This window comes from Podarcis erhardii (assembly GCF_964252035.2).
Source record: "Podarcis erhardii genome assembly, chromosome: 13".
In the NCBI taxonomy this organism is placed as follows: domain Eukaryota; kingdom Metazoa; phylum Chordata; class Lepidosauria; order Squamata; family Lacertidae; genus Podarcis; species Podarcis erhardii.
In genome coordinates this window covers 27,863,523-27,880,849 of record NC_138502.1, presented here as the reverse complement: position 1 = coordinate 27,880,849, position 17,327 = coordinate 27,863,523, and the positions used below count along the sequence as shown (strand labels likewise).

The 17,327-nt window shown below is 46.6% G+C and overlaps 1 protein-coding gene across 1 annotated transcript in view; it reads right to left on the bottom strand.

The window, feature by feature from the left end:
- The window catches only part of RAPGEFL1 (Rap guanine nucleotide exchange factor like 1), a 55,123-nt gene that overhangs the window by 7,528 nt on the left and 30,268 nt on the right, over positions 1 to 17,327 (bottom strand). The window contains exons 9-13 of the mRNA XM_081837858.1: positions 15,588 to 15,766; positions 10,872 to 10,962; positions 6,985 to 7,035; positions 5,174 to 5,261; positions 4,396 to 4,460 (exon numbers count right to left, since the gene is read on the bottom strand). Coding sequence (XP_081693984.1) covers positions 4,396 to 4,460; positions 5,174 to 5,261; positions 6,985 to 7,035; positions 10,872 to 10,962; positions 15,588 to 15,766 — 474 coding nt within the window. The remainder of the gene's footprint in view (positions 1 to 4,395; positions 4,461 to 5,173; positions 5,262 to 6,984; positions 7,036 to 10,871; positions 10,963 to 15,587; positions 15,767 to 17,327) is intronic.

Sequence of the window (17,327 nt, the reverse complement as noted above, 5' to 3'; positions counted from 1 at the left end):
TTATATGCATAAGGGCCTTGAGAGACGAAGGCTTTTCAGCAGACTAAATAAAATGCCTTTATAGTTCTGTACCAGTAGAGGGAGCCTAACACAACTCTCTCCACTGGCAGAGGTTTTATGCCGATATTATTTTCCATCAAGCTATTTGAAATTGTGCCTGCTGGACATATTGCTCCCTTTGCCACCAGATTCCAAGGAGTAAACTCAATAAGTCTGACTTTTATGCTTTTTAAAAAAGAAGACACTCCTAACTTGTTGTTAAGAGTGGGGGAAGACGGGGGAGAAACCTTTCAAACCTTTTAAAAGGTGGGGGAAGGTGAGAAAGACCAAGACACTCTCTTAGGCCTCACTCATTGCACCACTTCAGGGGTACAGAAGATGTAGCCCTCCAGGTGTTTCCAGACTACAACACCCATGACTACTGGCCATGCTACCTGGGGCTGATGGGAGTTGTAGTTCAACAACATCTGCAGGGCCACAAGTTCCCTACCCCTGGTCCAGTGTGTGTGAAGAAAACCAAAAACATTTTAAATGGGGGGGGGCATGAACCACCTTTTACTTTTGTATTCTGAAGTCGATTCACTAAGCTGCCCTGATTTTCTACAACACCCAGTGGTTAAAGCAGTGATTTATTTTTTAAAAAAACCTCTCCTGCAATGGGGTCCTCAGAAGCTAGTCAAGGGGTTCCTCAGTGGGGAGATCAGTGGACAAGCTTCGCTGAAAGACTGTCTCACTCACCTACCCCAAGCAATCCCTACAATGTGCAGAAGAGATTTGGATGGTGCTCTCAGAGTTCTTGAGGGAGGCGGACGTGGAGATGCCTCACCACCAAATAAAGAAAACCAATTAATGTCAAAATGGGCTTCTAAGCTATTTACGAAGTACAAAAACCAGTTAGACGTGCATAATTAAAACACACAATAAAACAATCCCATTAAAACAACACATTAATTAAAGCAGGAGGCTCAGGTAAAGAGATCAAGAAAATGCCTATGTAAACAGGCATCGTCTAAACCCCACCTGATCCCAGCCTTTTCTCCCTCTGCTGCTTCTCCTGCCAGGTGAGAGGCAGCACCTGGCTTGCTGTAAAAAGACAGTGCTGTTGTGCGCTGCTTCTGACCTGTACAAATGGCTGCTTTCTGTAGAACTTTGCAACCAGCAAGTTTCTGCCCCCAGCAGCTGAGAGCATTATTCACAGAGGACAGCTAATGTTGTCATAGCTGATCTCCTTATAGAAATATGTAACTCGTCCCAAAGATCAGCCTCGCTACACAGGGACTGGAAAACCGGCCAATCCTTTTGAAAAACACATTGAGCAGGAATCTGGGAAATTACAGGCCTGCCAGCCTAATGTCTGCTCCAGGAAAACTGCTGGAAAGTATCATTAATGATGCATATCTACTTATCTTCTGTACTGTATTATATTCATGCAGTACACACAACTGTAAGAGAAGTTAGGAGAGGGAAAAGAGGACTGCGTTTCCCCTGCAACAAATATGACTATTTATGGCTGGTAAAATATTGTTTTTCTCCTGAGAGATGCCTTTCTCAGTGCACACGCATATATATTGCTGGGATTAACTGGCCATGCTTCCATGTTTCAGCTGCTAAGATATACTGAGGAGGGTAGGTTTGGCTGTGATCCCTCCAGTACTGAAAGAGCATTAAGGGGTTGCATGCGCACAAAGTCAGCCCTCTATTTATCTGCATCACATATTTTACAGGTTGAGCCTTAGTACAGAAAATCAGGTTCCCAACTAAACTTCAGTGAAACGCTGATTTAAATGAAGTCCCACTTATGGCTATCAAATGCTGGTAGATACAGTCTGTTAACAGTCTAAAGGCACAAGTTTGGCTCAGTTAGTTGTTTGAAGACAGAATACTGTGCTTAGGGGAATTACTGGGGTGCCACAGCCAAAGTAATTAAGTTCTTAACGATTCCCCAGCAAAAAGGATTCCTGGAAGCTCTCCAACACATATTTTGAACTACTGAGGACCTACAGTTTTATGATTTACACATCAGGTTTCTAGTTCTCATTGCTCAAGCTATCGGCAAAGCGCCTCTAGCACTCTAAGGATGGAGAGCTATTGCCTTGCATGACTCCCTTATTTCTTTTTTTTAATCCCTTATCCTCCTACATATCCTCTCCGCTCCTTCTTCCTAAATAATTCCTTGCTGCTTCTCCCATATTCACTATCCAGTTTCTTCCCCCTACCAGAGAAACCCCACCTATTTAAAAACACACATGAAAAAAAACAGGTTCAAAGAAAAAGTAGACAAATTGTTACATTTTGTAAAATAAGCACTTTTGTAGAAATACCCTTGTTTGGAATACATTAATAATCATATGACTTTTTTTTTAATTGGAGGATATGAATGTTCAGCACAGGAATAATTCTGTGTTCTGCACAGTGTGGGGTTGAGAAGGAAATTAGAGCTCAGCTGACAGTGACGTAGCTTCATCCCTCTCCCCCCCCCCATCCCCTCCTCCCTAGAGGCCAGGAAAATCTGGGCCAACTCCAGCATTGATCTCACATACCACACACACACACACACACACACACACACACACACACACACTCATCTCTTGACAAGGAGAGCTGGAGGAGCTTCTGTGAAGCCATCGCCATGGCAACCTGACTGTCCCACTGGGCTAGAAACCATACAGAGGACCAACCAACTGCTAGTTAATCCCCACCACCACCACCACCCCCACCACCACCGCAGGGGGAGGGAGATGGCAGTGGGGGTGGGGTGAGAGAGACCACCTGAGCGCTGTAGATCCTCACAAGGTCATGCTGCATTTGCCAAGCAGAGCTCAATGCTCAAGCCTGCCAGGCCATCTCTCCTCTTTCTCAGATACGCAGCAGGGACAAAATTCAGGCTAAAGATCCTTTGCTGCCTCTCTTTAAAGCCACTCTGGGGGAGCAGTTTGAGAAGGAAAGGGGAGGCAAAGGGGCAAAAGGAGGAGGAGGAGGGCCACAGTCTCCTACAAATCGCATCAGTTTCCCCTGAAGGATGGGGAGGGAGAGGAAGGCCTCCGGACACATAGCTAAAACACATGCGGCTCCTCCAGATTGATTTGGGGTCTCTTTTCTTTTTTAAAAAATTCTGCAACATGTCATTGGTGCAGCTACAATGCACAAGGGGTGCATTCGTCCTGGGCTGTCTGCAAATTGCTCCATTTCACAAGCAGCTCCGCATTGCTTCTCCAATGCCGTCACACCGAGGGGCGCTTCTGCACTATAAGCGTGGCAAAAGCGGAGCCAAACACATACGCCAGAGCCCAGCAGGAAATCTGGCACCAACTCAAAACCAAAGGAGGTAGCTTATAAATGCAACTTACTGGAAGCTAGGAAGCTGACTTATATTGGTCCATCTGCACTGACTGTCAGCGGCCCTTCAGAATCTCAGGTGGGGTTATCTCCCAGCCCTTCCTGTATTTGCTGGGTATTGAACCTGGAACCTCTCTCTGTATGCAAGGCAAGGTGTTCTATGGAGAGACCATCTTTCCCTGCTACCATTAAAACAAGGGTGGGGAAAGCTTTCCAGTCTAAAGGCCACATTCCTCCATGGGCAACCATGCCAGTCATGGTGGGTGGGGCTCCAAGGCTAAAGGGGGTGGAGCCACAGACAGAACTCTTAGCTTTATAGAGTTGGCAACATTCCAGCTGTGCAAAAGCCAGAGGTTTCTGGTTTCTACGCAGGCACACACACACACACACCTTCGTCTTGCCAAGCCAACAACATTATCAAAGCTCAAGGACTCGTGTCAGGAGGGCATGGGACAGGGAAAGGGAGGGGTGTGGCCTTGGGGGAGAGGAGGGAGACTAGGGGAAACCCCCAGAGGTAAGGTAAAAAAGGCTAGGTGGGGGGTCAAATCTGACCCCTGAGCTTGAGGCCCGGGCAATATTATTGGCAGTATTATTCGACACTTTCACTAGGGAGATGAAAGGGTCTCTGCAAGACAGACAGACAATTCTTTACAGCACCTCCTATCTTCGATTGCCTTCAGTTTCTGTATCCCCCCCATATCTGAAAATAAACATCTGCAGCTGCCTTCAGGAGTGTCTCTGGGGACGAACGTCTCATTTCTGCAACAGGTGGTCAGCCCTGTTCCTGCTTATTCCCGTCCAAAATTTCTGCAGTCGTTGCAGTGCTTTTAAAACTGCCCAATCCTTTATCATATGGATAACTGCTTTCCTTTTTAACTTCACAGCCTTCCACTTTAGGGTACAGATTTGTCTCATGCAACAAGTTGGAATAGATAGCTTTTGGATTCCTCCCGGTTCTCTGGTTATTATTCCCATTGTAGAGATTAAGTAATTGTGCTCGGCACTGAAGACAGAAGAACATGCAGGGGCAAAAGACTTGGAGGGGAGGGATGTTCTTACCAGCTTCTCTACATTGACTAGTCCGTCCACCAAGGTTTTGCTAGCCTCATGCAAAAATGTCAGATCTGAGTGTTAGAAGGGGAAAAAAGAAGAGGAAAAGTTTATGAGAGGACAGAGGAGGAGTGGTAGCCTGGCAACAGTTAAATTCTATTTTTTTTAAAGGTGCCTGGTTGTAACTATGGCCTGGAAGCGCTTCCCTCCAAGCCCAGGCGCCCAGGATGGTTTGTGGCAATTAAATGATGAGAGAAAGGGGAACTCTGCACATGCTCTTATGACAGCGTCTGTATACAGTGTAGGGAGGGCTTATAAACTGCAAGGACTCATGTGACAGGGGAGGTGAAGTGTTTCAAACACACCGTGTGTGCACTTGCACACACTCACGATCCCATCCAGTGATGGCTGGTTAAAAACTCATCACAACACAGACCCCAAATCTATCTTTCCCATAGGAGTAAACAGAAAACATTCGTGTATAGGGAGGAAAGACAGCATGCACTCATAGTCACATCTGGCGTGTGAGTCAGATATGGTCACCCCTTTCATTGGGAATCAAGCCTGGCCCTATTTTGCATAGCCCCACCCTTTCTGGTTCAGGGTTCTCTTTCTTGGTCACACTTCAGTGTGACAGGACACTGCAAGCGAGCTTTTCCTACAGAGGTACATTATTTTTTCAAGTGCCCCTAGTTCAAATTAAGCCCCGACCAGGATAGCCAAGACAAAGCTTTCTACACACTCCAGTTCAAAAACAGCAACCCCTGCTCCAGTGGGTGTGACTCACCTTTTAGGATGAGGGGCACAAAGGGGATAATGGGGGGCTTCATTCTCGAGAGGACTTCTCTGTAGCTTTTATGATTCCTGCAGGGGTCCTGCAAGGCGAAAGAGAGAGAAAAAGACGCTGTTGTTTCTCGGCTGGAGGAAGATACAGAAAAACAACTGCTGCCAAAGTACAGCTGGGGCCATAATACCAAAAAGTTAACACTGTTAAGTGCAGGTGCATCTAGAGATGGGACTGCTTAAAATATTATTTTTAAAATATGAAGAAAGTCTGGACTAGAAACAAAGGGCTTTAAAAAAAAGGAAGGTGAGAAAAGTAAATTGAGGGGGAAAGGAGAAGGGAATGGTCACAATCTTTCTTTTATCTGTGACCTCCTGACGATGAAAACCCATCTCCTTGACTAATTAATTTATCAAGGTAGTGATTTCAAATCTCCCTACCAGCAGAGAACTCTTTTCACACTAACCTGCATGCTGTGGAACCAATACATGGTTGCAGAGCATGAAAGGTCAGGTTTGGGGTACACTCACTTCAGTTGCACTAGGCCTCTTGGGCTTCACTCACTGCCCTACCTCAGAGATGAGGAAGCTGGACTCGCACTAGGCAACTCTCCACTGGCCATGATGGCTGAAGCTGATGGGAGTTTTAGTTCAACAACGTCTGAAGAGCCATGGGTTCCCTGCTCTTGCTGCATCTGTACTGAGAGTGTAAGCTAGAACAAATCTAGAAATCTTCCGCAGCTGCATGCTGTGCAGGAGAAGATCAGAAGTAGTGGGCCTATCTTTCAGGGAATCTCTCTACTGTCCCCAATCTTCTCCATAAGGAGTTCCAATGAGCTTCCCAAAGAGCCCCAGGGTTCTCTGCGGCACAGTCTGGAAACTGCTGCATTAAGGAAGTAGAAAAGTTTTTTTTCTGCTAGAGGACAGCAGTAGGTTGGTAGGGGATTTCATACCACAGATCTGAGATCATCGAAGGGCAAAAGACCCATGCCATATCCTGATTGTTGAGGATGGAATAGCAATACAACTTTGTATTTACATAGTATATTTCCTAACTGGATCAAAAATGCTAGAGATATCTCAGTGATCGTTATCACAACCCTGAAATTTAAATATTATATAAAATAAGGCATCTTTATTTAGCATTTGCTTGCACAAAGCTTACAAGGTGGTTAGACTATGTCTAATCTTGATTCAACATTCTTTCTGATTTGTTTATAGGGTAGTTAAATAGGGTTGCCCTACGTCTGGAATTTCCTGGACATAGCCAGGATTCAGCCACGGAAACAGTGTCCAGGAAAATCTGGACGTGTGGTAACCCATGTCGGAAGTGTATATTTTGGTAAATTTCCATAAAAATAGCCCAAAACTTCAATTTGACATAGCTTTTGTGTCTGGATTTTCACTTTTTGAAATATGGAAACCCTAAGTTACATGACAGTGATCATTCATCCTGCATCCATCCTCACTTGGTTGTGGGATATTTATAGGTCTCCCCGCTAATTATTGGTTCATCTCACACTTTTCAATGCATTTCTACGCCACTTTCCTAACAGCAAAAGTCTGTAATTTTTTAAAAATTGGATTTGTGGAACTTTTGGAACAGAGAACTTTAATCCACTTCAACTGCACAAACCTAAAGTTCTGGTCCACGCATGACTCCTTCCCATAAAACAGTGACAGTCAGGAGGCACCATAAGAGGAGAGATAAGGGTTTGCTTAAGGCTAGACAGAAAATAGTTAAAGCAGAGAATATTTACAGTGCGGGCCTCTACTTTACTCCAGCTCTAAACAGAGGAAGTGCAAAAGGCTTACCGTTAAGTTCTCAAATTTCCGGAACAGGTTTTTAAATTTCCCTGGAAGCTTCTGGAAAAAAAGCAAATGAAAAAACTCAGTTCAAAACAGTGACTCGATAGGTCTTGTTTATTTAGGTCTTATTTATTTATTACATTGATAATACTATCTTTTCCTCCAAGGAGCTAACAGGGGAACGCAACATCGGGGCAGGCCGTATGAAGGTCCTGAGCTGGGCTAGCTGCGGTGCAGGCTTCAACTCTGTCCAAAATGCCAGTTCCAGAATGGGACTGGAAAACCTGCATTCCATGGATCTGGATTTGAGGTAAAGAACAAGTCTATGGCCTCAATGGTGCACAGTTATAATGCATACCTCCAAGGCTATATGAATAGGCCTGGTATTAAGAGCAGTCAGACGTGTATGTGATAGATTTACACGGAGGGTACAGCTATCAATGCCCACTGTAGTCATTGTGGTTATATACTGCCTTCAGTATTAGTCAAGGCACACTAGCAGCAGAGGGCTAATTCATACCTCACTGGCCACTGTGAAAGCAGGGTGCAGGACCAGATAGGCTTTTGGTCTGATCCTGCAAGGCTCATCTTAGGTTCTTATGGAAGACCCGTCTCCCGTTTGTCTCACGGTAACCTCGTTGCATATTTTGGGGAGTGGATGAACCAACCCGGGGAAATGTGCCAAACATGATTTGTCTCATGCAATGAGTCAGCCTAGGTGTTGGTGCTGAACTAACTCCGATGAGCAGCATGTCTGGGAGCGCACATGCAATGTGCACATGCAATGTGCAGCAACTTGCCCGACAGCAGGCACTGCCCTCAGCCCTCAAGGGTGTGGCAGGCTCAGTTTAGGGAAAAGGAAACCCAAGACTCCCCAGCACCAAAACATGTTTTGAACTATTGTGAATTTCCCCCCCAAAAAAATCTTTTAACATTTTCCATACTGTATTTCCACTTCGAAAAGCCATCCAAGGGCTTTTTATTTTTAAGCAACATAATCATCTGTAGGGGCACTGTCCCCCGCGTTATAGAGATCTCAACCAGAAGCCAGACATTTAGTGTCACTGGTCCCATGTTATGGAACACACTTCCAGTAGAGATGCAACAGGCACCCTCGCTTTTGACTTCCAAGCATCTCTTGAAGACTTTTCTTATGCCAACAGGCCTTTGCAGCTAACTTCTCTTTCTTCTTATTAGCCAGTCACTTTAATGATTATCTGTATTGTTTTGAATAGTTCCTTATGTTTTAACGTTGCATATAATGATAATACTTTATGATACTGAGGTACGGAAATGCTTTTATAAGTAAATACGATTAAGTAAGCAATAAGCAAACATGAACATAATCCAGAAAAACCTAAGAACCGCCTTTGTGAATCAGATGGTTTTGATGACGTTTGATGATACCTTGGCTTAACATGCCAATATATGACAGAGCCCTTATGAATGGGTCTTTCACCTATATAGCCCCTTTGCGCCTCCCTCCCCTCCCTGCAAGTGAGCAAAGACACCACAAACTCTTCCATTAACTACAGTTTCACATTTCACTGAAGCCTGAAAACAGCTTTGGAACAATCCAGGATATTAAATCTACTTCAAGCCATGGTTTAGGATCCTCCAAAGCTGCTGCTGCTGTTATTTGTTTATTTGCAATATTTATGTTTCACCCGTTAATGGAAGTTCACTGGGTGGCTCACAGAGTTTGGGCAAAACAGGAAGCTAAAATCAGTGGGGAAATTATTGATTTGTTTGCTGGCTCGTGTAAAAGGGAAGAGAGCAAAAGGGGATGCATGTATAGGCAAAAGCACTTGCCTGAGGGAGAAAATAGCATCCTGCCCCAGTTCTGTGTGCAGACGCCAACCAGACTGATAACTGGATTATATTGCAACACTGGTGGCAGAGTCTTCCAGCACAGGGCAGAAGGCTCACTTTTACAGGGTGCAAGGCAGGCTGTGTGGCACACCTCACGGCTCCTGCCTACTCTCTACCCCCAGCAATTGCCACCAGATGCAGCCAGCTCACTCTGCCTAATGACAGGGCCGGCCCTGAGCCAAAAGCTCATTCACACCTCAACTTATTATGCTAAAATATGGTAATCCATCCTCTCCCACTGAGTCCAGTGCTGTGCTTCGAACAGCAGCCTGCTAGCCTGATGCCTCTTGGAGCCCCCAACCAAGCACTGCAAACCACATTCCAAAATCACCTAGTATTCAGAAGCGTTTTGCCCCTATACACAGAGCTCATGTGACATTCATTTGTCACAGCTATCAGCCTCCAAGTGAACGCTTAAGCTCTTTTGAGTCTCATTGATTTTCATCAGAAAGCAGTTGCCTAACTCTCTCCGACAGAAATCAACGAGACTTAAAATGTTCTTAGATTTGGCTGGGGTTGCGCCCTCAAAGTGGCACGGTAAATACAGATATTATCCTCAAGCCATCTTAAGTGTTGACTTTGGCGGTGCAACAGCTAAAGACCTAGCCAAACAAGAATATATTCACTTGACACCCAAGCTTAGAAAGCATATAATATGGTGACGGGGCCAATCCAACACATTTTCCCACCTGAGGTGAAGGAGAAAATTGTCCCTTCCCCATTCCATTCACAGAAGTTGATTGCAGCGGCCGCTGAATCTTACTTCCACGGGCTTGTCCACATGTGAGGCAATATAACACTCTGTGTTATAGAATTCACTCAGGGAGGCAGCAGTGGCCACCAATTTGGATAGCTTTAAAAGAGGATCAGACAAATTCATGGAAGATAACACTATCAGTGGCTACTAGCCTTGAAGGCTATGACCTGCCTCCACAGCTGGAGGCAACAATGCTTCTTGAATGCCCAGCTATGTTTAGCCAGGATCAGGACCATTTCCCACAGGGGAGGATCCTGTTGCTTTCAGAAGCCTGCCGGCTCCTTGTTTATCTCCCTCCTCATGATGACCCAGTTTGATGGCAAAGATTATGTGTGAATTCTTAGGGAGGAGCACAAGAAAGGAAAGGAGGGGGAAACCCTTTCATAAAAGTACATGTACCCACAACTCCTGGCAAACAGGAAAGACAGCAATTGCAAAAGGGCTGGAAATACAGAGAGGAGGAAAGAGTGTGGGTGGATATTAAAGAGAAAGTGTTTGTGTGTGTGTGTGAGAGGGGGGGGGTTCTGGAAAACTGAATCCAACCCACACATACCAACCTGAGAGCTGTGAGTGTTGCCTTGTTATGATCCACCTTGGCTTCTGAGAATCTGTTCTTATTTTGGGTGTTAACATAAAGTGTTGCATTCATTCACTTTTAATTATTTTTTCTAAAGTATACACAAAAGCATAGCTGCTTCCACAATTAGATCCTTTTAGTGTCTCTGAAGCCTTGGTTTTCTAGCTGGTTCATCTCGAGTTCCCGGGTTCTGCAGAAGTGCTTTTGGTACTCCAGCGTTTCTGCATTGTTTCTAAGCTGCTTATTATATTACACGTGTTTTACGTTTGTTCATTGCCACAAGGGCCTACTCTTGGCTGAACCCGTAGGATAAAGGCTACAAGCACCCCGCCCCAGCAGCGGCCAGTGGGGAGAGGGCAAACGACGCTGGGGTGGGGCAGGACGGTGATGAGGTTGAGGGTAGAATAGGTACTGCCCTGACCTTACCAGGGCCTGGCCTCACCCCAACTCTGCCTAGGTAAGCTACAATGACAGCCGTGTCAAGAGGACAGCTCCACCCCACCAAATCAGCTGTTGCTGTTTTAAATAGCCAACGAACCAATGTGTAGATTTTGGGGTTTTGACTGTAGAAGAGGAACTGCTTAGTTGCAGAATCTGGATGGGGTTGGGCGGGATTACACATAGCCCTGCCACCCACCCACCCCCACATACATATGTGAACAAATCAGGCTCCCTGGTTCTTCTTACCTCCCAGGTGAGACGCAAACGGCTGACAGGTGCGTTGTTGAGCCCTATAACCACGGCATAGAACGTCAACATGTCCTGGTTCTGTTTACATCTGTGGGGAGGGGGGAAAGGGGGCAGGTAAGAAGTCAGACACTGATAAAGCTCAAGCCTGCAATAGCCTCTGCTGGGATAACTATTGTAAGCTCTCTAGAACAGCAGCCACTTTGCTCCTACATTCAGCATCCATCACCTAGCATCCTCTGGACAGAAAGCAAATGCAAATCAATAGTAACTGAATTATGGAGGGTGCCAGAGTGGTTCCCCTTAAGGAAACCCACAAGCCCCAACCCATAGCTCCCACCACCTGTAGCAAATGGGGGCCACTGCAAATAAATAAAAACCAGGAGGCCACAAGCCCTCTCTACAACCCAAGCACTTCTGATTCATAGTATTCAAGACCAGAAAGCCTAACCAAACCCGCTTCCAAGTACATGGCTCTGCTCAGCTCCTCACTCCAGCCTCCAGCTTTTCTGGCCTCCTTTCCCCACTCCTCAATGCAGAAAGCAAGCTGAGAAGGAAGCCGAAGCAATAATACAGCTGTCGTGGGCTGTTAGAGTCACTCTGGGTGATGGTGTCAAGGTTGTGACTTCACCAGCCACTAGCGCCCAGGGAGGCGGGAGGCAGCCTGAGCATGCGGGGGAAAGGCAGACAGGGATTCCCAGCAGCAGCTGAACACAACAAGACCAGAGCAAAGATGGGAAGGCAGGGGAAAGCAGCAGCAATTTTGTCATGTAAAGGCACAGACTTTGGGCATCTGCAGACATGAATATTTCAGGGTGAATTCACAGAATTGGAAGATGACCAAAGGCTGACTACATGGAACCACACGGGAAGGTGGTCGCCTGTAGTCTCCACTCACGAAGCCCCACAGTATCCCTTCCCTGCATCTGCAGACCATTGGCTTCACCGCCTCATGGTTTCTCCCCCATACTAAACTCTTAATCCACCCCCTTTCCCCAACATCTTCTTTCAGTCTCCCTTTCTCTTTCATCTTTCTTTCCTTCCTTTCGGTGGGAAAGAGTGACTAGGAAACAGCTAACCATAAAGGTTCATACATAACACAAAGCCACAGTCTGCTTAGCTGAAGTATGGCTTGTCCAAATGTCTGAAGTCAATCCAGCAGCTTGTATTTCTGGATACAAGCCATAATGTGAAACCATGGTTTGTGGTTGGCTTACAAACCATGATGTCATTACCATGGTTTGGCATGTCTGAACCCTAACAAACTATGCTTAACTATGGTTTGTTTGGGTACTTCCCCACCCCCACTCCACACCCAATACACTCACCAAGCTACAGAGGCACAAGGCAAAAGCAACTGGGAAGCAAGCCAAGCTTTAGAGAAGCAAGGCATGGCTTGTTTGCTTATCTGTGAAATCTGTGGTTTGTTGAACAAGTCATGGGGAAGCAAACCATAGATTAGTGTTCTGTGCTAGTGCAGCCAATGTGTATTCAAAACACTTGGGACAGAGCAATAATCCTGCACTGGAATACAGTTAGAAGAAGAGTCTTGAGATTTATTTATTTATTAATCGCCAAATGCCACCATGCTCAGATCTCTGTTTTGACAGGCACCACCCGGAGGAGGTGCAGGTGCACTTTGGGACGCGGGTGGCACTGTGGTCTAAACCACAGAGCCTAGGGCTTGCCGATCAGAAGGTCGGCGGTTCGAATCCCCGCAACAGGGTGAGCTCCCGTTGCTCGGTCCCTGCTCCTGCCAACCTAGCACTTTGAAAGCACATCAAAGTGCAAGTAGATAAATAGGTACCACTCCGGCGGGAAGGTAAACGGCGTTTCCCTGCGCTGCTCTGGTTTGCCAGAAGCGGCTTAGTCATGCTGGCCACATGACCAGGAAGCTGTCTGCAGACAAATGCTGGCTCCCTTGGCCAGTAAAGCGAGATGAGCGCCGCAACCCCAGAGTCGTCCACAACTGGACTTAATGGTCAGTGGTCCCTTTACCTTTACCTTTACCTTTACCCTGAGGAGCTACGGTACACTTTTAGCATGGCTGGGGCCATGTGCACTTTGTGCGGAGCAAACAAACAAAAAGTAAAATTCTGAATTCTACAACATGTAAAAATTACATAAATTAAGTACATTTGCACAACTTATTCTGCAATTCTCCTCTATTTTGCAGGGCACTGAAGCCCCACCCCAATCTTCATCCAGTGAAATTCTCGTTCAGCCCAGTCTCCCACGGATTTCTGGAACTGCACTCTGGTAGTCTGACTCAGAATAAGGAAGCTCCTTATAGCCTCTTTGCAAACAATTGCACATCTTAATAAAACATTTCCTTCTCCATGGATTTATTTTCCTCAAAGGTTTCAGATTACAACTTTGCGAACCAAGCCTATGCAAATGACCTTTATGCTTCATTATCAATTCCAAACACAAATTTTGCCCAGCCCTAGTTATAAGCAGTTTGACAGACAAGGGACTTGAGTAATGCTGAGGCATTACTTTTCTGCAATTGCCTGGAAACAGAATGAAAATGGAGGTTCAATGGGCTGCTTAATATAACAGGACAAAACCAGACCCCCAGATCAATATATTTCTATACTTTTTGCTCAGAAGTTAAATCCTGTTCAGCAAAAACACCCTACAGCTTTAATTAGAAGCTTCCTTTGTGCAGTTTCTGCTTCCAGTTTGCTTTCTCTTGAGTGCAGCCAAGCTATAATGATTAATTCCCCTTAATCAATCCGTTCCTATGCATATCTGCTGATAAATAGGTTAATTACAGTCATATTTTCATGGTCATCATTTCCTTTGTTACAAAAGGTAAGAGAAACTCAGGCATTAACCCACCCACACGAGGAACAGGACTGACTGTGGGGAAATGAAGGGGCAATTCACCAGTGTGCTCAGCAGGAAGCAGTGAGGCAAAGGAAGCTATTGCGTCCAGGTGCTAATCAAAGCAGGCGTGGCTAACCTTTTCAACCCAAGGATTGCACTGACAGCTCCCTAACTTTCTGAGGGCCATGTCCAAGTGGTGGGCACGGCTACCACACATACAGACACATGCACCACAAATGCCGAAGATGCATAACACATCCTCCCCATATAGACACATCCACACTCACCACACAGACACAGTGGCCCTGAGCAAGCCGCCACTACTGCAATTATGGTGGGTTGGGTGGCAAGTTCTGTAGCAAAGCTGAGAAAAGCCACCACCATGGCTGGCTGGTGGGAACACCCTGAAAGCAGGAAGGACCAATCTGATCCTCTCCAGTGTTTCAGCAGCCTTTGGGAAACATCGGAGGAGATTGGAGTGCCTCTCTGCATTCCCAGAGCACTCCAACCTGCTCTCAATGTTGGCCGCTTGCTTACTCACTGCTGCTGCCAAAACCACCTCAGTCATTCGATGCCGCTGCCACTACCAAAACTATGGTGATGACTTGGAAGCAGTGGGTAGATGATTGTGGGTTCAGATAGCTCCAATTCTTCTGGGTAGGATTTGACACCTTTTTCTTGGTAGGGCTCCAATGCTTGGAGCAGCAGTGGAATAGGCAGGAATTTGGCAAGTGAATTTACCCCCACTGTTGCCTCTCTGTGCCTGGAAATGCGCCCTGTGATGGCTCTCTGCCTATCATGCAGCCCTTAAGGATACAGGAGCCTCAGAAAGAAAAAGGGGTGGCAAACATAATTTGAAGGGTACTTTGAAGGTAACTTATTCTACTGGTGTGGGGGGCACTTTTGCTCAATAAAACATGATCGTCCATTCTTAGGGGAAAGATTTTAGCGGGTAAACCCAACTACATTTAGCCCAAATTACTGCACAGGCAGTGGCGGCCATTGGGATTGGTGAGGAGGAAGACAGTAGGCAGACTGGCAGTAGGCAAGCAGAGCCAACTAATTCTAGCGTTGTCCCCACCCTCCTCCCTGCTGAGTTCTACAAGGGCAACAATGGGACTAAGGAAGAAGCGGCCAAGCAGTGTCACCCACTGGACTGGTTCTAAGAAAGAAGGTAGGGAAGGCAGGGATTGGTTTAAAGCAGACTGAGGTTGATGACACAGTGCCCCTTTTGCCCTATCAGGACAGCCTCCACTTTGGACAGAACTGAAACTGGCACCCCATGCAAGTAAGGCACACAATCTCAGAGAGGGGATTCAAATTAATACATGCTATGTAGCAGCCACTTAAGAGACTTCTCAAATTGTGTCTCTTACTGCATGGAGAGCCAGTTACATGTCCAAGCGGCGACAAAGCAAACTTCACCAAAACCATTGCAACCCTGTTTTCTCAGATTTTAGAGTAGCTGCAGGAACTCTGTCGGACAGAGGCGACTACTTTGTAAACTTGAGGCTGGGTGTGCGATGTGATTCTGTAGGAGTGCAGAAAAAGCACAGCAGGTGCAGAATCTCAGCTTTCAGATTTAGTAAAGTTCCTAGCCCTTGTGATGCTGGAAAATGTGTGGACAAGCTCCTGCTCAAATCTCAGAAAGCCAAAGGTGCACCTGAGCAACATTTCTAACATGCACAGCTTCTTACACAACTCCGTAACTTAGTGACACCACCGTTAATTGGGAAAATGGGGGGGGGGGATTTCAGAATGCATTGTGAGAAAGAAGAGAAGCTGTTCAGGTTGTGCAAAGTCTTCAAACAGTCGCCGAAGGCTTGATCTTTGCATGTCTCTACCCTGGCCCCAGACAGAAAAGGGTTAAGATGCGGCACTCACACGGCTGCCACCTTGATGAACTTCTTGAGCAGGTGGGCCCGCTTCCCCAGCGACTCGCACAGCAGCACCTCCGTGGCCACCCAGTGCTGAACTTCGCTGCAGCGCTGCAGCAGCAGCTCTAGGTTGGCTGTCTCCCGCCGACCACGTTCCCCATGGAACACGTAGTCCACGAATTCCAGCTACAAACAAAGATGCCAGAGCAGAAGTTAATAGCCTGCGTGCCTGTAGCCCTCCCCTGGCCTGTAGTGAAGGGAAAGGATGCCTCATTCGACACAGCAGGGGTAGCCAATGTGGTTACCCCAATATATATATATATATATATATGCTTTCGTAGATTTTCACGGGTACAGGAATGCAGGTTTTGGTGTCCTCGGGTGTCTTCCCGTGTAAAAGTTGGGGTGTCTAGGCGACGTTTCGACGAGGTCTCACTCGTCATCTTCAGGCTGGTGCTTTCGGCTTCTTGTTACTGGAACAGAGCAGGATCTCAGTGTTTGAGTTCCTATAAATACTGTAGAGGGGGTGTGGTGTATAGCCTCCAATGTTCTGGGCAGAGAGGAAGTTCCCAGGCTAGTGTGCCTTTTCTTCTTTTGTTCCTTAATTACTTGAGAGATATCTTGAGTGATTTCTTGAGTGATATCCTGAGTACCACTTAGGTGGGTCATTAGGTGTGGATTAGTTGTTAAAGTCTTTGTGTCTTGACCTCTTGAACTTTGTGAAGAGTTTTCCTGAGAAGATGGCTGTACTGTACTTAGTTGTGCTCTGGCTTGGCTTCGTGTATAGGGGCGAGCTGTGGTTTTGTGGCTTGTGTCAGCCAGATCTGTGTAGGGATTGTAGGGGGGTGCAGCATCCGGAGGTGCCACCATGGATTGGCTACTGGATGGTGTCTGTAATTCATCTGTGGAGAGGGTCTGGGTTTGGGTCTGGTGTGGTTGATTGGTGTTGGCGTTCTGTGAGCCTATTACTGGGCTACAATTACTGGGCTACAATTCGCATCAGCACTGCCAGTAGTCAAAGGTGACAGGAATTGTAGTTCAGCACCACTGGCCAGGGGACACATTGAGTGTCCCTGCCTTACAGCCACAATACCAGCTATCCGGTTAAAAGGAGTGGCTTCGTCCTTCAGTCCTCTTTATATATATCAAGGATGGAGAAGGGGCAGAGGAGTGATTACACAGAGGGAACATAAGAATAATAGAATTGAGGACCTAGTTCAGATTGAGATGATCAAACCATGTCTCTGGGCTTCACCACTTCAGAGGGGTGAGGGGCTCCCATGACTGAATGCTCCTTGGGATGGGGCAATGGTGGAATTCCCTCCACATAGAAAGCTAGCTGCCAAGGAGACACCTATCCCTTTCCCTGACATGCTAATTGTCTCCTGAATCGTGCACTTGAGGGCAAACCATGCGATTAATATCCCGTGCAGTTTGATCCTTCATCTGCGGCTGCTCTGAATGTGAAGGCACCACCCTATTAGGGCAGCGACAGGGAACCCAGGGGCTGACAGCCTCTCTATCTGGCCCTTAGGACTCTTCCCCAAGCCACACCCATCACCAGCCTTGCTCTGCACTTTCCTCAAGTGCCTTTGCCTTGTGCGTGGCTCTTTTGCTGAACCAAGGTAAGGCTCACAACTGTTGCTCCACCCATTTTGGCCTCTGCCCTGCCCACCATTGTCATGTGACTGCCGCTCAAAGGTTGCCCATGAAGGAATGTGGCCCTCACGCTGAAACATACTCTTCA